Source organism: Meriones unguiculatus, chromosome 4 (assembly GCF_030254825.1).
Source record: "Meriones unguiculatus strain TT.TT164.6M chromosome 4, Bangor_MerUng_6.1, whole genome shotgun sequence".
NCBI lineage: Eukaryota > Metazoa > Chordata > Mammalia > Rodentia > Muridae > Meriones > Meriones unguiculatus.
Window position 1 is genome coordinate 38,360,001 of NC_083352.1, and position 24,414 is coordinate 38,384,414.

General features: G+C 44.0%; 1 protein-coding gene across 4 annotated transcripts in view; it reads right to left on the reverse strand.

The window, feature by feature from the left end:
- Positions 1-2,494: 2,494 nt before the first annotated feature.
- Positions 2,495-24,414, reverse strand: part of Stox2 (storkhead box 2) — a 218,235-nt gene continuing 196,315 nt past the window's right edge. For 3 of the 4 annotated variants that reach the window (XM_060381751.1, XM_021642449.2, XM_021642450.2), the window contains 3 exons: positions 23,119-23,271; positions 13,992-16,257; positions 2,495-9,029 (listed from right to left, as the gene is read on the reverse strand). In XM_060381751.1, coding sequence (XP_060237734.1) covers positions 8,834-9,029; positions 13,992-16,257; positions 23,119-23,271 — 2,615 coding nt within the window. In that variant the 3' untranslated portion in view covers positions 2,495-8,833. Of the gene's footprint in view, positions 9,030-13,785; positions 13,842-13,991; positions 16,258-23,118; positions 23,272-24,414 lie in introns of all 4 variants that reach the window. The other variant, XM_060381752.1, reaches the window with a different exon arrangement.

Genomic DNA, 24,414 nt, shown 5'->3' on the forward strand with positions numbered 1-24,414 from the left:
AACTCAGGTCATTAGGCTTAGTGACAAAGGCCATAACCTGCTGAGCCATCTCTAGGTCCACAATCAAATTTTAATAGCAAAACAATAATCACAAAAACAGGTCTTTAGGCAGTATAATAGTTAAAAAAAAAAAAAACCCAAGGTAATAGAAAACAATGTGTGGAATTTTGCAATAGAAGGAAACAAGGAAGCCATGAAGGGGTGCGACCAAAACAGTGTGTGCATGTCTGATGAAACCTGGAGGCTAAAGAACCCACTGAAATGTGCAACCTTCTTACTGCGCCTTCTTATAACCTGAGGTTGGCCACACCCACTGGGCAGTAGGCCCAGCCCTAAGTCTTAGGGCCTTGGTCTTAGCTACAACCAAGAAGGAAACATCTTCATTTTTGCCCATTGGCTCTGAGCTAACTTGGTCTTGCTTTTCTTATCTATCAGATGGCGCCTCACCCTCACACCTCACAGTACACTCCCGGCATGATTCTTTTGAGTGGCATCCAAGCCTCCACCCTGCTTATCGTGAGTGCAGATGCCTTGCTTCTTCTCACTGTCACTGCCTGGGGCCTTGTGCTGTGTGCACACACTCATTGCACACTGTCCCAGGGGTTTCAGGATGAACTATTTGTTTGACAGGAGAAGTCTGGAGCCACTGGGCCTGAAAATGGGACTGTCAGTAAATCCAAGTATTCCCACAGTGGGGATAAGGTTTTTACAGTTAAGTAAGTTATGAAAGTCAAGTGAATAACTCCTTTTTAGTATTCAGTGTTTCTCCATTCCATGGTGGCGAACGGAGTAGGAGGTAATTATAGTCCACTTGGATTTTCTCTATAGAGTGGAGAAAAAAAAATCTCCCCACTCCAAAACATGTAAAAATAAGTTAAAACCATACCATTTCCTTTGGAAAGAAAAGGCATTTATGAACTGTGACCATTTTCTCAAAGGAGCCAGAAAGCTGCTATCAATCTTCTTACCAAGTCTCCATACTTCCTCTCTGTATCCAGTTCACTGGATCATGCTGAAATGCACACACAGTGCCCATCCTTGGACCTCAGCAGCTGGTGACTCCGAGTTCATCCTGGTTTCATGCCTGAAAACTGGAGAGCCTCCACTGCAGCCATTTCTGTACACAAACTTGAATCAGGCTCAGTGACCTGAAACTTGTCCTTTAAAGCCATCAACTTAAAAGATATGATTATTGTTCAAGATGATGTTTAGAAGCCTGTGTGAGGTTTTGCTTTCACACACACACACACACACACACACACACAAAATTGCTCTCAACTGTAGAGTTTGTTGTGTTTGTGGGTTATAGGCTGTTTCTTAGCTTAACTGTTCATTTGACAGAGTGTGGTTGTCTGTTTCAAAAGGTGGTCTTCATTCCCCCAAGACCTATCACCAAGAAGGGGACCTGTCCCCAAGGGGACTCAAAAGAATGTAAAGCCCCAGAGAACTGGCCCCAGAGATGCTCAAACCCTCAACCGTAACAGAAAATACTTCAGTGTTCGCCTAGCCTGTGCATATCTAAAGATGGCATGCTTTTTTTAAACCCTATCTAGATTAGTTACAATACCTACGGAACCTAAACTTTGTGAAAGCAGTCATAGTTTCCTGTTTACGGGGAACTGAGACGGAAGAAGTCTAGGCGTGTCTAATAAAGGCACAGTTTCATTTGTGTGTGTATGATGCATGCGTAAGAGTCCATGTGTGCATGAATATGATCATGTGCACACGGAGGAGACACGTGAGCTTGTGTATGGAGACCTGGAGTTGACAGGAAGTATCTTTCCCAGTCCCTCTTTGCCACATTTTTCAAGACGGAGTCTCTCTCTTAATCTGGAACTCAATCGTCTGGCTAGACTGGTAGCCAGTGAGCTCCAGGGATCCTGCCTCTGACACTCCAGCCTCAGTATACAGGAGCACCACTGCACCCCGAGTTTACGTGGGTGCTGGGGATCTGAACTCGGGTCCTTATATTTGTACAAGTACTCTGTTGAGTCATCTCCTCAAACCTAGATACAATTTAAAAGAAAAACTCTTGACAACCCATGACATGGTTGCTTGAGTGCTATTAGAGTTAGAAAGCCACAGGCAGGTTTGGGGAGCACGGAACACATAGGCCTTCCTGCTTTCTGACTGCACGGACAGACCTCCCAGTATTTACCTGAGAGACTTAGGCCATGTTACAAGTTTTGGAATGAGTGGTTTTAAAAGACAAATCCCCCAAATAACCACATTGCTCTATAATTTTATAGAAAATAGGACCACACGCAACTCTGCTCTGGATTAAACCCACCCCAAAATGTGATCTTCTCAAAACCCACAGGAAAAGGATTTTGATACAGGAACTCTATTTTTGGTTTTCAATTTAAAACCTGTAATAAAGAATCGCAACAGAACTCTGTTACAAAAATCGCATTAATCAAAGAGAGAAACTGACCTCATCTAAGTGATTTTTTTTTCCCCTTTAGGTAACAAGAAAAAAAAATCCACTTACACATATAACCAAATGTTATTTAATATCTTAAAAAGTAACACAATCCAAAATGGATATTTCACACAACACTACATAAACAACATGAACACAATATTACCATATGGAGGGACTTTCAAATATAGACTTACAAAAATCCCTGTCCTTTTTTTTTTTCCTTTTAAGTTATTATACTAAGCATGGCAAGGAATCATCATTTACAATATGGTACACAGACACGATAAAAACCATGTTACAAATGTGCTGTTAGAAATCAGTAACATTAGGGAAGACATTTCATGAATTGCAGTTATTTCATATGAAATACTATACAATATAAACAGAACATCCATCCTGGATGACCTTTACAGCAACCAGAGACCAAGTCAGTTAAAGTTTTTTTGTTTTTTTTTTTTGCTTTTTTTGTTTTTTTTTTTTTTTCAGTGCAAAAACATTTTATTCAAGGCAGTCTTGGCTGCAAAACTCCTTCCTAACATCCAATAAATCCCACTTGCACTTCTTAGTTCGTTGATACTAATGTAATAGTCGCCTTCTGTCGCTCAGAGAAAGACACCTGCAGGATCACGGTCCCCCGAAATGGATGTTCAGATTGAATTCTCTCTCACATAGTAGCGTCATGTCACTGCTCTAAGGACGTTAGATTTGTAGCTGTTGGGAGCTTACATGAAGGGGACCCTAGGGCTATTTTATCCCTAACTGGCATGCGTGCACAATGCTGCACAGTAGTCTCTTCTTCCAATGTGGAAACAGTGGTGGTGTAGGTATCTAGGCGGGGGAGGGCGAGGAGGTGGAGAGGGTCATCCTGGGAGGAAAGGGAGAATTGGGGCTGCCAAAAGCGTTCCGTATGAGGAATTTCCTGGAGCTGTAGAGGACTGGGATTGGAGGAGAGCTCAGGTCTCAGATTTGGTACCTCTTTTGGGTGAGTACAAGGGCATGGGGGTACCAAGGTCAGCCTTTGGACAGGGAGGTAGGCAGGTGCACAAGGACCAGCCAAGCTCTAACCTTCCATTTCCGCCTTTCTAGAGCCATTGCGGCCTCACTCGGAGACACCCTTTTCCTTGTCGGCAGGGTGTGTGTGCTCACAAGCGAAGCCAGCAATGGGCCACTAAGGGCTTCTGACTGACTGCATTCAATCCCAAGACGGGCTTCATCCCCTTGAGCTTTGTCCAATTCTAAATTTTGCAGGTCATCAACTGGTAAGTCGATGAACAACAGCAAGGACACAGGAGAATGTATTATAGAGGCCATCAGCAGGGCGTCCCTCTGCATCACATCGCTGATGCAAGATGAGGGGGTCGGATGCCAACCGGGCAGAAGCCAGTACCTTTGGCAAACACATGAGATTTAATAGCAAAATGTCTCACGTGCATTTTATACATTATGAAATGTATCCTAAAGAAGACTCCATGGGAAAATATCTTTTGTGTCATTAATACTATAAAACCTTCTTCGAGAAGGATGAGGTGATGGCCGATTCTTCTGTATTTCTTGGCAAAGCTCAGACAATAGCAATCCCTTCCCTGACATGTTTAACTAACCCAAAGAAAAAAACGATGCCTCCCATGGCTTTTGCATTCGTTTTTCTCGTTTCTAACTTCCCCGAGCCTTAAACACGGGCCAAGGAGTCCCTCGCTCACAGGACATTACAGGATGGCTTTGACAGTGGGTGGGGGGTTCCTGGGGGGAGTTGGGGGGGTAAGGAAAGTCACCACTTCTTCTTGGGTCCACTGTGGTCTGACACTACACTGCTAGTTGGGTCTGGGACTGATCTATAGGAACAGGGTGAGCAAGTGTCAAAGACCTTCTATCTCAAGTTGGAGAAAACACTTGGAACTGGATCTGTTTCCCAGATCCTACGAAGTAGGGCTTGATATCCTGTAGTGAATATTATGCTCTGAGCACTGCGAAGAGTTCTCGATTAAAGTAAGATTTAAAAATCAAATCAAATCAAATAAGAGGACTTGTTTCAGCACCTTCCACTGCCCAGAGCAGCCAATGTTCTTGAAGATGGGCTTTAGCACAGGAATTACAGAAACCCAATAAGAAACTGTAAACAAAGGTGGATGTCTGGATTGGCCTTGGACGACAATGACGTTGGCCTTTATTTGTTCATCTCCCACTTCATAGCTCAATACCAGTCAGGTGTGCTGAGGTGTTGAGATCCTGAACACCCCCTAACTCTTTGAATGAAAATGGACAAGGTGTCAAGCCGTATTTGTTTTCTTTATTAGCACACATCATAAAAATAGCATTGTAGTGATTTCTCACGATGGCCTATCAAACAGATAGAAAATAGGTGACTGTTAGCTGCCACTGTGCTTCTGGGTGGCCTTGAGCCACCCGTCTGTTTGCTCCTGTCAAGCATGGGTATCACCAACAGGACCTGCCCTGTAATCACACTGCTAGTGTTTCAGAAGCACTTTGAGATCCCGACGTGAGCCGCGTAACATCACCAGTCACTGGCTGTTAGGACAAGCTCAGAATGCTACCCCTCCCGAACGGCAAGACATTTCTCAAATATGGCCTCTACCGTTTGAGGAGAGCCGTGCCTGTCACTGAGGTCACAAACTTTATCTTCAAGTACGCTGGGTGGTGAGAGGTGGCTAATCCTGGGTAGAACTTTACAAAGCTGTGCTAGCCTAGAAGAGAAATGACACTTTTCTGTGAGCCACCATTCTTGTCTTGGTGGTGGCCGCAACAGATTTTCAGCGAACATCTTAACAAGATTCGTTCAGTGTTGAAAAGAGACATTTAGGAATAGCTGGTATTCAAATCCCTGCTCCTCCAGAGTCCCTGTCCATCTAGATTTCCTGAATTTGGACTCTCCAACATAAAAAACACAGGCATTCGTTATTTCTAGCCAGCTAGTCTCCTTTCAGCTCTCCTATGTTTTCTCTATTGGGTGCACATGCACGCCTTTCTCACACTCATTAAGGTCTCCTGAGATGTGCAAAATATACCAAATGGGTATAAATTACTTAACAGACATCTCAGAACGCATGGCACAGCTTTTTTTTTTCTTTTAAGTAAGTTTGGGCTCCATAGGGTAGCATATAATATAGGCAGAGAGGCCCAAAGTGCTTCAAATTGGCAGTCCAAATTTCTCACGTTACTGTTTTGTTACTGAAAAAAAAAGTCGAGCAATCCCATCCAATAGGAATTAATAACTTCCCAAATGTTTACCATGTGGCTCTTTGCCAAAAAGGACTTTTTTTCCCTCTTTAATAGCAGAAATGGAGAAATGGGGAAGACAATAATTTTAAATGTTCATTCATTTGTAACAAATCAAATGTGCTTTCATGGGGAAAAGGGAGTGAGAAAGAAGACAACAGGTTTACAGTTGGAAGCCAAAGAATGTTCTGAAAGAAAACCACAGCAGAGAGAAAGTCATGAGTCCAATGGACGAGTCACCGACACACACAGAACGCCATGGCCCACTGCTGAAGCATGTTTGAAACATTGCTTTTCTGAAGAACACACTTTAACACACTGCTGCCATTTCATCAAATTCATGGAGGTAGTTCTATGTAAAAATAAAAATTACCATAAAGTAATATGTTGTATCATAATAATACATAAGTGTGCAAAATGCCGACAGATGTGTTGACCCTTTAAAGTTGAACGCCTCACAGAGACTCAACCAGATTCAGTTTTGTAAACCTTTCCATGGATAAACTCTAAGACTGGACATGCAGTCATGTCACACAAAGCTATGCTTCCAGTGGAGAAGAATGTTGGCAAAGCCTGGGGAGGGCCTCAAGGCTGTGGGCATCAAGAGTCTCGCCATCTTAAGACACCTGTACTTGCCATGCCTGCCACGTGCCTCCCGCCACCAACGTTCCTCCAGCCACGGATCCAGATCAGATTCAGGCCAGAGTGTTTCTCCGTGGAATATCTGTTTATGTGGTATATCTTTTTTGAAGTCCATCATTCTATGCTAACGGCTGCTGGTCTAAGGGAGGTTCTTTTCTTTTATTTTTTTTAAATCGTGTGCCCCAAAGTGGTTAGGCAAACAGTGTACACGTTGCATTTGAGTAGTGTTTTCTGTAAACCTGTTTCTTGTGAACTATCAAAAAATTCTTATTTTAAAGCATCTCTCGAATGGAATTATGTCTTTTCCTGCTCACATGGCAATCAATTCTTTCAATGGCTACCTTCAGAGGATCAATCAGAGACTAACGTATCATTTAAATGTTATCTATGAACTGAGTATGCCAAATGTTATTTATGAACTGAGTATGCCAAAAATTTGAGAGCAGGTTTTTGGGGAAAAAATTTTTTAGACAAACCAGATCTAGAAATCGTATGGTATACAGCTCCTCAAAGCCAACAACAACGGATTATGCCGTCTACCAGATGCATGGCTGTCATTTCTGGACGTACTTAAGTAAGGAGATAAACAATGTGTTTCTGGGTAACTGTGGCATGCCTGGGAGGAACTAAGGTATGAGATTCAAAGCCAATTGGCTTAAGCATCTCAATGACGCAGCAGTATGCTGAGATCTGTGCTGAAGTTCCAATACAGCAAGCACACAAAAGATCACACCAAACTTGAGGAGCCCAGCTTGACACACTGCAAATTCCAGGGAGCAGACAAAATATGCATATGCACATTTCAACTACTTCATATGATTGTGCTCCCTTAAACACAGCAAGTGATTAAACCTAACACGGAAAAAGAAACACCTCACAAATTTATGCTCATTACTGCAATCTTGAGTGAAACTTTTATATTTATTTCAAGTTATTTATTTATGAATTCATTATGGCATATGGCTCCAAAAATCATCTGACACTACACTGAATTAAACTTTATTTCAGGCCATCTTCTGGGATCAGATGTAACCTTTGTGCAGGTGATTTTCCAGTACCTACAAGTGTATGTAATTTTTTTCTCAGAAAATAAAGTGAAGGAACTTTTGAAAAGTGCCTTCCTGTAGGACTGAAGTGCGATGGTTAGTAATCCCCCTGCTGCAAATCCTTTCAATACTGAGCATAACATTGTAAACCAAAGTAGAGCATGGGGAAATCATTTTTAGGGGCGCTAAGCCAATGACCACACAATCCACCTAAAATATACCTCCTGATATTGTTACAAAGTATCTGTAAACATTACTCTGGCATAGTTCGTGTATGCATAATTTTCATTCTGATAAATTTTAGGGTAGTACAAATTAAGGATATACCACACCAGCAGAATGAGGACACTCTGCTGTAGATGATACGGGCCCGTGTACATTTCTAATCAAAAATTACTTTAAAGTTTTTTTTTCTCTCTATAGATATCTTCCCAGGAATAAAAGGCCTGAAGTTCAGCTCTCCCTAAATTTGCTCTTTCCTACAACCACTAAAAATTATCTCCCACAAGCCTAATTTAGGCATTCTATTTAAAACTACATAAAATAGATTTATGTCCCTTCCATTAGAAAGAATAACACCCTCAGGCCACATTCTTCATTTGTATCATAAAGAACATTTTGCTTCCAAACAAACTAATCACTGCATCTATTATAGTAAGCTAGCTCATCCTAAGTGTCACAAGGAGGAAGGCATCCTTCTTCAATATCCGATTCATCCCTCCTGAAAGTCCACACAACCTTTCCATCACTCAGTGCTGTGGCCCGGCGAGACCAGATTTCCCTTCCTTTGTCCACTTCAAAGGCCTATATTCCTGTTGGTGATGATGGAAGGTTAAAAAAACTCAAGACAAGCATTGAGTGCACTGGAAAACAAACACTCTAATGACTGTCATTGGGACCCTTTCTGACACGCTTCCATGGGCTCCTGCAAGAGTGTCATGAAAACTCACAGTGAAAAATGACTGGTGCTTGAAGGACTCACACACAAAGGGCTTGGGTCGCTTCTGCTCAGTTTGGCATGGAATTTTCTCATGGTGGACACCCCTACATTTACATTTTGTGGTAGCTTGGCTTTCTGGGGGAGGGAAGGGTTTGACCAGGATTAGTTCCACGGACCCATTCCCCTTAGGCTGGGAGCAACACACATCTGTGGCATTTCAAAATGGAATTGGCAACTGCATGACATTGAAAAATGCATGTTCCGCTTACAGTGTTTAGACTTTGCTATGTGTGCTCAGATACAGTTAGTGAATTGGAAGTGTGCATATCTCCCTACTGCTATTCGGTTGCTACAGAGCCATAAATGTGAAAAGCAATACTCTGAAAGAAAGATTTTTTTTTTGCCCTAGCCTACTTAGAAGCACAGTTCAAGCGACTGCCAAACTGTGCTTGAGATGTTTGTTTTTGCAGAGATGTAAACATCAGCCCCAAGTGTCGTAAACGTTGCTGTATCGAATGAGACAGAAGGTCTGAGGCAGAAGGACAATCATACACTAGTAACAGAAGCTTGCAAGCAGTTGGAAGGTTTCTGTAATTTCTCAGCTTCGTTGGTCTGGGGATCCGTACTCGCGCGGAAGTTGAAGGTTGGACCAGCTCCGCCGTGGGCGGGACTCAGGGCAGGATTCTGGCGGCGGTTGCTTTCAACAATGCTTGACGTGTTGGAAGCCAGGCTCTCCCGAGTGCTAAAAGAGTAAAAAGGGTTGGTTTTGGTTTTGCTCTGAACGTAAACAATTATATAGTGAGCCCCTGAAGGAAGAGCAAATGATGGAGCTAATGGATTTCCTCTGTTGGCTCATGACGTCATATCGATATGCATCTCGGTGATTATTTGCATGTGTTCTTCCTGCCCAGGCTCTGGGACTCATGTGAGGAATGAACTGCAGCTCACCCGGCAAACGGTTTCCGGCTACCAAATGCAGTTTGAAATAGCTTCCCCAGCTCTTTACTTTCAAGAAAATGACTCTGAAGTGTGATGTGACAGATGGCCATCACACTGGCTTTAATAATGAATACTCATACCCGTGTGATGATTTTGCCAAAAGTTGGGAATTCATAGACATCATGGTTCTCGAATAAATGCCAAGTTGTACTGAAAGATCCCATTCTTTTTGTTTGCTTTTGCTAAGATGTTAATTTGGCAGATGGACTGTAGGCTTGCCTCTAGCTGATTCTGCCTCTCAAATAGGAATGAGATTACCTGTAAATATTAGACACCTCCATCTCTGTCTTAACACTTCAGTTGAAACATAATTTTATGTTCAGATAAAGAATGTTATATGTCCCCATCTTCCATTTATTTGTGAAGCTGCAGTTCATTCCTGTCTCCCTTTGGTAGAAATATTTTTATTTCTTAAGGATGAGATTTTATAACTTCATTACTTCTGCTTAAGTTTCCCAAATTGTAAATACTTAAATCTGTTTCAATGCTTTCAGAGATTTAAAACATTCACATTTGAAAAGGGCTGGACAACAGGAGAAATAAGATCACTCCACTGGACTGAGAGGGAGGGAAAAGCTTCCATATTCAAGGTCCTCCGAGTGACTTCAAAAGATGTACCTCCTTCCAAAAAAGCAAAGCAACCAGAATCATTTTTAAAGCACCTACTTACCTGCCTGACCTCTTTCCCCAGAAAATCCACCAGCAGTTTTTCAGAGTTGTGAATGAGATGTGGGGCCAGTGGAGAAAGGACGAAGGGCCGAGAACATGCTGAATCCCAAGGATTTTATGGCATAGTCCATTCCACTTTCAATCATGGTAGCAATTTTTTAAATGATCTATTTAGTGCACATGCTTGTGCGTGCGTGTGTGTGTGTGTGTGTGTGTGTGTGTGTGTGTGTGTGTGCATGCGCACAAGCGCACACGTGCATCATGATATGTCAGCAGAGATTAGAGGACAACCCATGGGCTTGGCTTGCAGGACTCATTTCTGGTCTCCCACCATCTGGATCTTGGGATTGACCTGAGATGTCAGGCTTGGTGGCGAGCGTGTTTTACACTCTATGCCACCTCGCTGGTTCATGCCAATAAGTTTTAACAGCATCTACCTTTCTCATGTCTATGGCGGAGAGAATTATGCTGTGATTTACTTACTTACAGAGTGACTGTGAAGAAGAAATAAACACTGATGTAGTGGCATATTAAAAAGCTATGAAGGTGCTATTTCTGTTACACATTTATTATATTACATAACTGCTTATATTATATTATGTAACTATTGTACATTAGCTTGGGAAGCTAACTATCACTGGTGACATTTGTTGATGGTAAAGTGAATTGTTAGGTGCCAGAGGAGATATTTTTAAAGTAGCTTTTGGGGAATTACTTCATGCATCAGGTGGATGTGTATCTGCCATATTCCAGACAGTGTGCTTGGGACTGGAAGCACTTGTCCCATCGTGATGTATTAGTTATGTCTCTGGAATAAGATGCCCTTGACCTCCTTTGAGCTACACCTAATGCATCCTTAGGGATGGATATGCACAGTCCTCCAATTTCTGCAAAGAAATGTATTTTCATTATAGCTGTAATCGTGAGCACAGTTTGTCGAGAGAGATCTGGATATACCGATGAAAATCTAACAGAGATGGCTTTTTAGTGGTTAAGATTATTTCTCAAATTTAATTTTGAAAGAAAAAAATCAGATGGAATGCAACTTTTAAAACGAGCTGTTTTAGGCCAGGAATGGTGGTGTATGCCTTTAATCCCAGCACTCTGGGGGCAGAGGCAGGCATATCTCTGAGTTTAAGGCCAGCCTGATCTGCATAGTGAGTTCCAGATTCCAGGGCAGTCTGAATAATGTAGAGAGATTCTGTCTCAAAAGGAAAAAACAAAACAAACAAACAACAACAACAAAAAAGCTCTTTAGTATTTCCCAGAAATTCACTAAGCAGTTTTGCCGTCCACCCTCTTTCTGGCACGTGGTTTTCCCGAGCACATGCTCACTGCTGCCTTACTCTCTCTGCTAGCTCTGTAAATGTTGTTCAGCCTGTTAGAGGGCCGGGTTTGTCTCACATTTGAAACGGTGACCTTTTCATGTCACGACTTTTTATTTTCAATATTCTCACAGCACAGTTCAAGCTTCTATTATTTTTGTGGTTGGGTTTTTTTTCTCTTTAATATATTCTTTAGTTTCCACGAGCTGGACTGAAAACATGGCTAAACTTGACTTCCAAGTAAGCACTGAAACCTCCAAATGTAGAGAGAGAAAAAAAAACACTTTTCTTGGAAGAATCACAGTTGCTTAATGAATTACCTTGATGGACAATCCGCATAACCGGCCTACTTAAAATTCACACTCATAGTAACGGAACGACTTCCATGTGACAGTGTTATTTCACTAGAATACCCATCAAGTTGAAAACTCTGCAAGTGCAGCATTCTCTTTTGTCCTTGGTAACCTTGTGAACCTCCTGAAGTGTATGGAAAGCAGCTCTGTCACCCCACTTTTAACAGAAGGGTCGTAAATATAAAACAATACAATTGGGAATTCTTGCATACCCTTCCTGTCTAAAATTTTCGGGAGATCTCCATGTCCCTGGAGCGAAATTCCAGACATGTATTAGTGGACAGACTCATGGCTAGTGAGGAAAGTTTCTCTCTCTTCAGGATGAACTGCTCCCTCTACAAGGAGAAGGCATTTCACTTTTAAGTGCCTTATTTAGAAAATGAAAACAGCCAGGCTTGGTGGTGCACACCTGTGATCCCATCACTCTGGGGGGCAGAGATCTCTGTGCATTCAAGGCCAGCCTGGTCTACAAGAGTCCAGGGCACCCAAGGCTACACGGAGAATGCTGTCTCAAAAAGCCAAAAAGCAAAGAAAAAAAAAAAACATGAAAAAAACTTCCAGAAGAAACCATACTTACAAATTCTACGTCACGAAGTCCAAGTTTCAAGATAATATATTTTGTAAGATACTGGTTCAACTATCTCATGAATACTTCCTTTTACTCCTAAGCAAACAAATGTTTTCAATATTACACAGGGTTTTGGGTTAGAATACACTCACTCCCAACATCCCCTTGAAAATCATCTTGGGAGTACCACCATTTACTGCCTAAGTCCAGGTGCTGAGGGGGCAATGGGAAGGGCTTAAAGTATTATAGAAAAGCATCAGGCAAAGGAATCTACATGATGAGAAAGAATGAACATAAAAATACAAGCAACTAAACCATCTTTCGATAAGCAATGGCTTTGAACTTTTATCGCTGACCTCCAATTATCTGGTTCCTACTGCTAGATTTTTCAAGAGAGAAAAAGGTGTAGAACAGAAAAATAGATGGACAAGCACAGAGAAAATTAATTGGAAAATAAAATCTGATTTGGGAGGAAAAAATATTTACCAAAAACAGTTTCTTTAAAACAAACAAACAAACAAACAAACAGACAGACAGACAGACCCCTCCTTGGGGTTTCTCAATGACCCCTAAGGTCCAAGGTCAGACCTGGGCTCCCAGACTCCCATGCAGTTTACCAGACTTCTAACTCTGATAGATGTCTGTTAGACATCAGAACTTCCATTTACATGTTAGCTTGAGGAAAAAAAGCTAAATGACCGAAATAATAGTCAAGAAATGGCAAATGCCCAGTTATGGAATAAACATTATAATAATCCCCAAGTCTGACTTTGGGATGATGTGCCCCCAAGTTACCCAGAAGTGGCATGACATGATCACAATGGAATTGATTATAATTTTAATAGCATAAATGAACAGATGAGTGCCTATGTGGGTACTTATTGTGATTATAAACATGAAATCTTGGGAACTGGAGATGATGAGGAATGTATACTCTCAGTAGATTTCTGCATCTCAGAGTCACCAATCTGGAGTAGCATTTAGAAGCGAGACTTAGATCCCAAGTTGCTGTTTAATGAGAAGAAGGAGTTATAGAGGGGGGAAAAAAGGAAGTGTGACGTCCCTGGGTGTGTGTTTGTCACGCCTAAACAACCTCACTGCGTTGGAGAGGACAGTCAGGTCTACAGGCTCTGAACTGTCAGTGCTGCTGAAGACCTACGGGGGGGGGGGCAGTGTCCACACAGACAGAACGGGTTCCACAGGTGGGGAAATGAAAGGGCGGGCGACTGTGTTGATCTAACAGAGTACGGGTCCCTAACTTCTGTGAAAGGAACAAGCCACGGTCCACACCCACGCGGAAGAAGGAGGCATCTCAGCAAGTGAACCACACACAGGGTAGGAACTAAAGTGGCAGGAGCCTTTTTCCTGGCACTAACTTACTCCCCAACCCTTTCTTCTCACTGGCTATATTCATTGTGCTCAGAAAGTTACTTTTTTTCTTTTCTTTCTTTTTTTTACAAACTTAAAAACAAAAACAAAAACAAACAACTCCTTTCTCCTGGTTGGCAATGCAAACAGAAGGAAACCACCTGGAGTGTTGGTCAGATTAGACTGATGCAAGCTTTAGGGAAGGAACCAACCCACCAGTCCAGATTGGTGATCTCTACAGCTGCAGAAACATTTATTTTTTTTTTCAATTCCTGAAAAAGAAGTTAGAAACAGGCGGTTAACAACACGAGCTATGCAACTCCCAGCCCTCATCCACAACCTGAGACTGTGAAGTCAGTTATCTGCATAAAGCCCCGGGCCCTGGCAGGTATATGCGTATACAGACGGACAGTTCTCCCTACCGTGGGGAGTTGAATCCACTGTCCACTGTGATGCTGCTGCTGTCCATGCTGTCCAGCCGGGCTGAATGGGTGGCTCTCTGGTTGCTGCTGCTATCAGTTTCTTTTGGGGTGAGGAGGGTGAGGTTCTTCTCAAACTTCCTCTGCAAGTCTCTTTCCTTCTCCCTTTCAAGGAGCCACTGCATGGTACCCACATCGTCTCTGTTTTTCTCCTCCTCTGTGTTTTTGTTGGCCCCTTCCTCAGAGTCATCATCATCAGAGACGTTGTAATAGTCAAAAGAAGCCTCCTGGTTCCCGCCCGATTCCTGTTGACGCTGGGACGCAGGCGTGGCTTGGGCCACGGATGTCCCAAGGGAAGGTTCCAGCTTTTCACATCGGACTGGTAGTGTGTCAACAGGTGACTTCGGGTGAGCTTTGAGGAGGGACAAGCTGGATTTGTGATAGCTGTTTACGGACAAGGTGTTGTGTAGAGGTTTGAACAGTGTGTCTTTGCTGAATATTTCTTTCCTCTTGTCCAGGCCGCTGGGCTCGGCACTATGATGTTGGATAAGGCGGCCATTGGCCATCCCCTCTGCCACACCACCGGAGGCAGCAGGGCCCCCACCTGGCCCTTTCGGTGACTCCTCCTTGTGCCCAACAGGCTCCCTGGAGGAATGGGGGGTCTGCCTCTCAGATGAAGACAGCTTTTTTACCCCCTCTACCAAGGTCAACGTGTCATGGTCCTCCTTATTCTTCCCCAGAGGTGACGGTGCTGTGAGCACCGTCTCGCTAGAGGTGTTGCACTGAAAATAGTCATCCACAGCCGTTTTGGCTGGGCAAGGGCTGAGTTCCCCATAGGATGGCACACTCTCAGGGGTTTTGCCTGGCTCCAAAAGGCTACAAGCGCTAGAAGGTTCCTTGCCGCCACCGACGATTTCTGGAATGCACACCTCTTTATAGCTGGCAGGGGAAATATGAGCCCTTTGATGACCAATGGTCTGCGCAGGCCGTAAAGTACTGTCGTCAATGTACGATTGGCTGGGGGTCTGGTCATCTTGGCTGCAGCCTTCAGCCAGGTCTTCCGGAGTCCCGAGAGAAGAAGTGCCCAGGGGGCCTTTGGAGTTATCCATCGACCTGGATCTCTCCTTGGCCTTGTTGGATCTCTCGTTCCTGGACCTCCGGTCCTGCGTATGGCTGTGGCTTCGGTGCACTTTGGAGTGGGAGCTTCCCCTGGAAGGTTCGGGAAAGGGCATCTCCGTTCTCCTTTTGGCCAGCTCGCCAGACACATCCCATTCTGGCGTCATGGGGAAATGGGACTCGATCACGTTAGCGTTGCTGTGCATAATGAAGTTGTCTCCTTTGTGTTCGATGATGAAGCAGCCCTCCCGGGGGGCCCTGGTTAGAGGGTCGCAGAACTCATACTCCCTCTCGCCGGGGATATCCAGATGCGAGCCATCCGAAGGATCTCCTTTCGACACGCGGGTCTTGCTGTGCGACCGAGACTTCCCGTGGGACTTGCGGTGAGTCCGGCTCTTTTTACTCCTTCCGCTGTGGTGGGCAGAGGACCCGGCTTTGCTCCGGTGAGCCTTTTCTTCTTCCAGTTTCTTCATCAGGGCAGTGTGCCTCATGACGTTTTCCACCGTCAGGTCCGGGTTGATGCGCCGGATGATCTCCATCTCCACCTCCCGGGGGATGGTGGTGGGCGTGTCCTCGTCTCGCAGGGGCCACTCCTCGGGAGGGAACTGGGCAGAGAAATTGGCCAGCTGTTTGGTCTTGTCCTTCTTGAAGCTCAGCCTGAATAACTTGAGGCCGAATTTTTTGGACTGCTTTTCGCCATCTTTAGGTTTGGAGAGGGTTTCCGTCTTGTAGGAGAAATTTAGAGTGCTTTTGCTCTTCTCGGCGGGTGGTACCTGGCAGAGCGGAGGAGGGCAGTAAGGGTCTTTGCAGTCCTTGGCGGGTTTCCTCTGCAGGGTGGAGGCATGCATGCTGTGCACGTCCTCACGGCAGCAGTGGCAAGAGTCGCAGTGCTTCCTGGGTAATGTCCTTTCCCTGACGCAGCCTGAGGCAGAGGGCGTTATGGTTCCGGGTTGTGGAGAGGTACACTGAGACCTGTCAGGTACCCTCTCATCCAAGTGGTACCACTTACTGTTAGTTCTTATGAGGGAAGGAGTAATGAAATAAGTCTGTGGGGTCACGATGAAATAGCCATCTGCGGTCGGATAGATTTTCCTCTCCCGCACCAGTGTGTTTAGGGTATGCCGGAGAATTTCTTGGCTTGGGGTTGGAACACCTAAGAGCAAAGAACAGAGATGCATTGTGAGAGGGAGGAAGACACAGGCTGTAGATCTCCGACTTTCAGAGTCCTATTAACATTGCCAAATTTGAAGTATCACCTCATGGCATGTAAGCAGGCTTCAAAGGTGTTTATTATGTTTAGTGTGAATCCTAGTTTTTTTTTTTTTTTTTCCTGACGACTCCTATGAATATTACCACCTAGAGAGTGAAAAGGTGTTATAACAGGAAGGGGACTGGGGATGGAGATGAGGGGTAGAACTCTGCCCAGCATGTGTGAGACCTTGTTTGGGTTCCATCTCCAACATCAGGAAAACTGCTGCAAGAGAGAGATGGAAGTTAGATAGAGTTAGATTGTTACTGCTACAAAGTCTTTCCTGGACTTCATGAAAAAGAGACTATTTTGTGAAGGACAGGAAAATGATGAAAATTTTCCCACAGTGACACAAATTTACAGAAAATGTTTTCCCAAAGTGATCACCAGAGAAATGAGGCTTGAACAGCTACCTCAGTATCAGAGAATAATATATATGTAATTATTTTATTATGCACTCATTTCTAAAATATTAGGTTTGTTTAAAGTTAACTTTTATAAATTGTTATAAAACGGCAACTAGGTTTGGCCACCCCTTTTTAAAACTTAAGTTTGAGATTATAATATAATTACAAAATTTCTCCCTTTCCTTTCCTCCCTCCAAGGCCTTCTGGATACCACACCAAACTTTTTCAAATTCATGGCTCCTGTTTTCATTTATTGTTATTATGTGAGTGTATTTTTATGCATAGATATACATACACTTACTCTAAGCTTCTCAGTCTGTATGTTACTGACATGTATGTTTTAAGGGTTGACATTTGGTATCGGGTAAACAATTGGATGCTCTGCCCTGGAAGACATTATTCTTCCATTCTCAGCATTCCTTAGTTACCCGTAGCTACACCCACAAAGTCTCACCCCCATGACTACCTAAATATGAGTTGAACAAGGATGACAACAATCGACATGCCAAAGTGGGTGGGGGAAAAAACTATGAGGTTTCAACCCTACGCCAAGGACTGGACCACTCTTCAACATGCTTTGTAATTTTGAAATCCACCACTTTGCACGTTGAAGCTGTCTACTGCGATAATGACGGTCAGATAAGAGCATAGTCCTTCTTGGCAAAAGTCAGCAGATGGAGGTGGCTTTCCTGGTTTCTAAACATTGAACTCTAACCAACATACGAATACACGTACGCTAAGACACTATCAGTTTGATCAAAAGTCCCAAACATCTGCATTTGCTTGAACAGAAATACAGGGCGGGGCACATGTTTCACTGTCCAATGGTGAACACAGTTTTTCACAGCATTTGTGGGAGTGCTTATATATCCCCTACCAGAAGAGATAGAATCAAGAAGAGAATTCCTTGCAGTAGTATAAATTCTCCAGGCTATAGGCCACTTACTTTATTCCCTGCGTATTCGGCAGATGTCAGTGTCAGGCACATCAAGGGTGGTGATGTTTACAGAATTGATCTGAATGGTATGATTTAGAAACAGGCCAGATCAAATCAAAGAAATGCTGCCAATAATTGACCCATGAAAATGGCAGTTTCATATGAGTTAACCATCACAGTCAGACTGAAAGCTTGGGTTCTGGGGCCAGGCTGCTGGATCGGAGGCCCAACTCTCTCTTTGACAATGGTGTTATTGGTTGGACTGTTCATTTTTTCCCCACCTCATTCCCTACTATGGTTTAGATCTAGCATGTTCCCTAAGACTCATGTGTTAAAAGCTTGGTCCTGGGCTTGTTGCTTGTGGGAAGTGGTGGTATTTTTATGTGGGGAAGCTTAATGGGAGGTCTTTAGGTCAATGGGGCCCTTGAAGGTCACTGTATGACCCAGGCCTCTTCTTCTCTCTTTTGCTTCCAGGCTCTGATCTTACCACAGAAAAAGCAGTCTCACCATAGACTTAAACAGGCCCATCTGAACACAGGCTGAAACCCTTTACAGCTATGAACCTAAACAAATCTTTTCTTTTTGCAAGCTTTAATTGCAGTAAGACATTAATGCCTCCTCACCAAATTCACACCTTTAATTTCTCAGTCTCCCAGTAGTCCTTTTCCAACTGATCTTTTCGGAGAGAGGGTCTTGGCTGGAGTAGTCAAATTAAAATGAGGTCATTAGCATGGGCCATAATCCATTAGAAGGAATGTCCTTCTGAAAAGGGGAAAATGACACACAGAGAGGCACAGATGGAAGATAATGTGAGGAGACATGGGTCAAAGCTGGCCACACACAAGTCAAGGAGAGATGCTTGGGACAGTGTCTTCCCTCACCGCCTTCTGAAGGGAACAGACAGCCCTGTCGACATCCTTACTTAGAGTTTACAGTCTCCTAAACTGTACACTACATTTTTGCTGATTTCCCTGTACCACTGTAGCAGCCCTAGCGGGTGGTAGCGTGAAGGCAGCTGGCAACCAAATATCTGGGGTATCTATTTCCATACAGCTCCTGGGAATTTACTAGAACTTGGTCCTGCACGACAGTGACACGAAAGAGCAAGTGCCCAGTAAACACTGGCCGCTAGTGGTCTCAACTTTGGGTCAGGACATATGGAAACACGGATTACCTTTAAATGATGTGGGGTAGTGATTGGGACATCTGGGTGAGCTGAGAAGTCTGGGCGCCCTCAATCCTGGCAAACAATGAAAGTGGGATCTAACATACTAGAGCTAGACTGACATTCTCAGTGGGGGGGGGGAGGGAAGTCTGTGAGTACAATGGGGCACCACATCGTTTTGTGCTCCACCTGTGGAGGGTATCCTAATCAAGGTGGAAGAGAGTCACAGTCAGCATATTGCTTAAGGTAGTATATTTTTTAGTTGCATCCCTTCCCTTAACCGAATGATCTACTTTTGATAAATGTACATGATTTTCTGTTGTATAAATAATTTGAAGATTGGCATGACAAAATTTGTATTAAGCATAGTAGTTTCTGATCAGCCTGTACTACACAAGAAAACCCTTTCTAAAATTATATGTGTGTGTGTATGTGTATGTGTGTGTATGTGTGTGTATGAACTCATGATTAACTAATTTACCTTGTGTTACCAAAGGAAGTTGAACTATACTTCTTTTTTTTCCATATTAAGTGTGTGTGTATGTATGTGCGGTTGTGAGCAGCTCAATATACATGCTGAGGACATAACTTGGGTCTTCTAGAAGAACAATGAACATTCTTAACTGCTAAGCTATCTCTCTAGCCCATGAATCATATTAAGGATAGTCATTGCTTCTGGTCTTGGAAAGCTCATAGACTCATATAGAATCATGAGCATAAAATATATGCTACTTACCATTAAGAAAAATTTCTCTAGTTCTTCCCAAATGAAGAGACAAGAAATAATCTGTACTTTATACACCTTTGATTTTCAGCTACGTAGGTCATCCAGCATTTACTTTGAAAAAACAAAACAAAACCTACAAACATTTCTTCCCCTTGCCATCCAATCTGTTTCCGCCTCTACTTCGACATGTCTGACCCAACTGAAAGTTGGCAATATTTACGCTCACACTGCTATTACGCCTTAGTACAGTAACTGATGTTTCTAATCGTCAGTCTAACTGTGAGTATGCTAGTTCCACTGGACACTTGTAGGGTTAATCGGACAAACTGATGGTCTCTGGCATGCTCTCTCGTTTCCAGGTGCTACAGCTGTAGTTTATCATGAAGCAGGATTTGAGAGTGCCAAGCTCTGTGTTCTAGTGGAGCTACAGGTGGACCTCTCTCCTTCCCATGCTGTTATGGCTTCTAAAGCAAAGGTAGACGGTTAAAGACACGTCATGACATCTCTGTGGAGCCACACTTTGCTTTACTCCAGAAATCTGATTAATTCTTAAAACAGAAAACACACGTATATGAGATTCACGCTAAACATGTTAAATTAAAAAGTGCTTTTATTTTGAGATGGGAACTGCGTACGCTGTTCAGACTGGTCTGGAAGCCATGGGCTCAAGCAGTCTTCATCAATTACCTCTGTGAGTACGTGGGGCTACAGGCACAAGATGTCATGCCTAGCTTCAGACTGCAATGCTTAATGGGCTTCGTGATGCTACTGTTTTTATTTGTGAAGAACACTGGCTGAGTGAGAATCCAGATAGAGATGAATCAGATAGAGAACATGAAAGGAGCACACTAACATTCTGATGCTAATGCCAGCTTCAACGTCCCATCTCACAGTCCTCTGCTTCCCTGAAGTGTGGCAGCCTTCCCTCCAGAAAGATCCAACTAACAACAAAGATTGGGGTTGTAAGTATTTTACTGTGAAGAGCCAGTTAGTAAATCCTGTAGGCTTTGTGAGCCATGTGACCTCTGTGACAACTCCTCTACTGTGCCACTATGTCCAAGGAGCCGAGGATAACACAGAGACCTCAGGATGGCTGTGTTCCAATAAAACTTTATTCACAAAGACAGGTGGTCCGTTCCTTCTAGGCCCCCAAGCCATGCTTTGTAAAGCCCTGCCCTTGGTAAAATCTATACAGTGTCCTTGCAAATTTCTGGATCTGACCAATAGTCATCAGTGTTACACAGACGGAAAAGTCTAGTTAGTGCATCTTTGCTGTAAAAACTGGAGAAGCAGTTACTACTTTAATCATCAATGATTCCTTTTTCTACAATGTATGGTAACTTAGTTGTTGGAGGGTCCTGCTGCTGAAGATTGCAGCCTCCATGACTGATAGCTCTCTTTTTCTCAGTGCAGGATGTAGGACTCCCTTCCCCCAGAGGGGCTACTTCCTACTCTCTGCCTGAGCTTATTTAGAAGATGTCTCTCATATGATAATTAGGTAGTGTGCCCTTGCATGGGCGACAGGACCCTATGTAAAGTACAGTGCGAGCACCTATCAGAGTACCTCCTGGCTGCTTCCCTTTTCCTATATATACCCCTCACCCCAGGAATAAAGTTAAGCTGGTCCCCGATGTCATTCAGTCCTGCATTCTGTCCTTCTGAGCCCTGTACCCCTCCTCTACTCCTCCTGCCTTCATGGGCTGATGGCCAACAGCCCCCAAAAGAAGAGGAGACCCGCACTTAGTGATACTGTTTGTTGCGCAGCCGTGATGGGCATTTCACTATTGTATACTGGCTCTACATTCTTTCCTGTTTTACAGTAAGGGGAGGCATCGGGCCACTTCTGAGAAAACCACGTGTATTCTCATGAAGCTTCACAACCACATGAAGACTTTAGAAGCAGCTGCATTATTTGATGTCTGAAGCACTGGCCTAGGTATACTGAAGGAAGAGGGCTGTCTTGCTCCGAGGGGAGCGTTTGTTGAGAGCATCACCCCCTCTTACTACGTGTGGGGAAAGTTGTGTCTGGCAGCTAGAGAAAGGAAACAGATAATGAAGAATGTTCGGGGATAATGAAATGCTGTAACATTTAAGATAATTTATAGGTTGCAAGGGTAGGTTGACATTAGTGTCTTAATAGATAAGCAATATAAAAACACTGAAATTGAAAGCCTGTCTCCAAAAACAAAACACAAAACAAAACCAAAAAGACCATAACAAAACAGGTAATGTAAGGAGAAAAACAAAAAGGAAAAAGAAAAAAGGAAGAGGGGAAATTAATGGGAAGGCAATGCAAAGTTTCTCTGAGGCAAAGCAACCAGTATGATGGAGACCACGGATGGTAAGTTATAGTATTAAATCTTCATAGAGTTGGTTCTTCCATCCTCTCTGTGCGCGTGCGTGCGTGCGGCCAAGTCACGATTGCTTTATCAATGCAATATTAGGGGATAAGCTATGACCAAAAAGGTCAAGGGTCGTTTTTCCAAAGACATGCAGCTCAGGCAGAACAGGGCCAGCTTCTCTCCCCAGTTGACCTCTGGGGCGCCCACAGACACAGGACCTAAGTACACGCCTGTTGTTGCGTGTCTCTGGTTATCTGTGGTTGCTTTATCATCAGCATCCCTGTAGCAAAAGCCGATTCAGCCAGCAGCTTATAGGTACTAAAGTCTTCTTGAAAAACTGAATGAACGTCAACTATGCCATGCATTCACTTTTAATGTGATTTCTATTTCAGTCTGGAAAGAGGCTCAGTAGTCACCAAGCTGGCAAATTGGCAGCCCCTCTTCCGGTGCACACTGGCACACATTTTACACATGTTAAAATGTGCACACACAAAGCCAGCTGTACTTAGGGAAACTTAGAGAGTTCACAAACAGGATTTTTGAGATTCTCTTTGTAACGTCAGACTTGGCAACCCCGGCTGGGGCCACTAAACTGAAGTGGAGTAATGAATGCTTTACTGGTACAACCTTTTCCACTGTAATCATCAATGACGACTCACAGGGCAGCTCCACTCCTGTCCTCATTTTTTTTTTAATATTTCCGAAATAAAAGCAATTTTCTCCTCTTAAAATGAAGTTTCAATTCATGAGGTAACATTTTTTTTAAGGCTCATCGGTTCATAACACAGACATGCAGGACACATTTATTTTTGACAGCATTTCTGTAGTTGAACACTTAGGACTAAACGTTCCAGGCGTTTCTGCGGAATCCTGGGGCTGTACATTTAAGGAAGGCTGAGCTGCAAAAGATGAGTAGAATCTTGGTCATTTTCACCAATTTCTTACGATGTTGACTTAATTCTCCTGTAAGTAGCAAGTTAAAAAGTGTTGCGTCAAATTATAAAAAGGAAATAAAAGGTACACTATCTAAAGGATTGACGCTGTTGCTCTGCTATCATTATGATTATTGTTTTAAGTCATGCGGGAGCAGTGTCTAGTCGGTCTGGGTGAAGACAGTGTCCCTTTAAAGGCCTGGAGCCCCCCCAGCCCACATCTATTTGGAAAGAGCTTCCGTTGGTTCTCGTTACCTGGGAAACACGTCGTCAGGTGCTCCATCAGGGCTTCCTGGGTGACAGGCTTTCTCGCAGAGTTCATTGCAGAGATGGCCAAGCAAAGGATTTCCCCGAGTGGAATAAATTGAGACTGGCTGATGGGAGACATACTGATTGGTGACACATCACCTGCGGAGAGACAGTTTTCAAGTGAGCGGGCTCACTAGAACGCCCCAGCGTTTGTCACACACAGCCCCTCACACGCCCCGCCCCCCACCCTCCGCCCCCGGCTCTATTCCTCGCATTCCCAAGCCAATCAGCTTTGAACACTGAAACTTGGTGGGATCGCAGGGGACTCCGCTCGCTCGGGTGGAAAGACATCCACGCGCGGCGGAGGCGCCGGTGATCCCAGCAAGCACAACGCCCCCGAAGAAACGCGAGATCTCATTTGCACAGCGAGCGTATTAACGTCTCGGTACCAACGAGGCTTTGAAAAATAATTTCTGTTCTTTCTTATCAGTATGGAGATGATTTATGAAACAGCGACTGTTCACGTTTCCAAGAAAAAAAAAATGCATTTGTGGTGAGTGGCGGTGACTCGTTCGTTCAGATGTTGAGGTTCTTTATGGGTCCGGGCATCTATCTGCCAGAGCAATTGGGAGCTCACGTGGAAAGAGAAGCACCCCTTCCGCAACCGTCTCTGCCTCGGAACGGTTTTACTGAAGTTGAGGAGACAACCCACAGAGATCAAGGTCACAGTGCTGGAGTCTGAACAGTAAGCCCGGGGAGATGACAGGTCAGCGCTCTAAAGCACCTGAGGGTGACCCTGGGCTGTTTGGCAGGCTTTGAGACCTTGCTATCTGGTGTCAAGGGGCAGGAGGGTGGTTGGTGGCCGGGAGGTGGGGAAGCATTAGGGGGTGATAGAAGCTACCAGCGAGTGTTTTTCTGGGGAGTTGTGGAGAAGGGGCACGCAGCTCGGTCGGGACAACCATGGGACAGCTGAGCGCTCCAGGCTTTCATCCTACGAGGAGCGGTGATCTCTGAGAAAAGATTTAAGGGCTCACTGAAGCGTAGGTGAGGGTCATGAAGAAGGCTGTGGTGTCCTGCAGGTGATCACCTGGCAGAAGCCGGGGCAGCTTGGAGTGGAATAGAGACCATGATCTCTCGTGTGTATTTTGCCTGCTAGAAGGGTTGGTGGGAGACAGGGGAGGCTGAAGACCTGGCGTTGAAGGGTGAGAGATGCTGATTCAAGTATCAGCCAGGAACCCGAACACCTCTCCCAGTCTCTGAAATCTTTACAACTGGGTCCCAAGGATTTCCAGAATTCCCTAG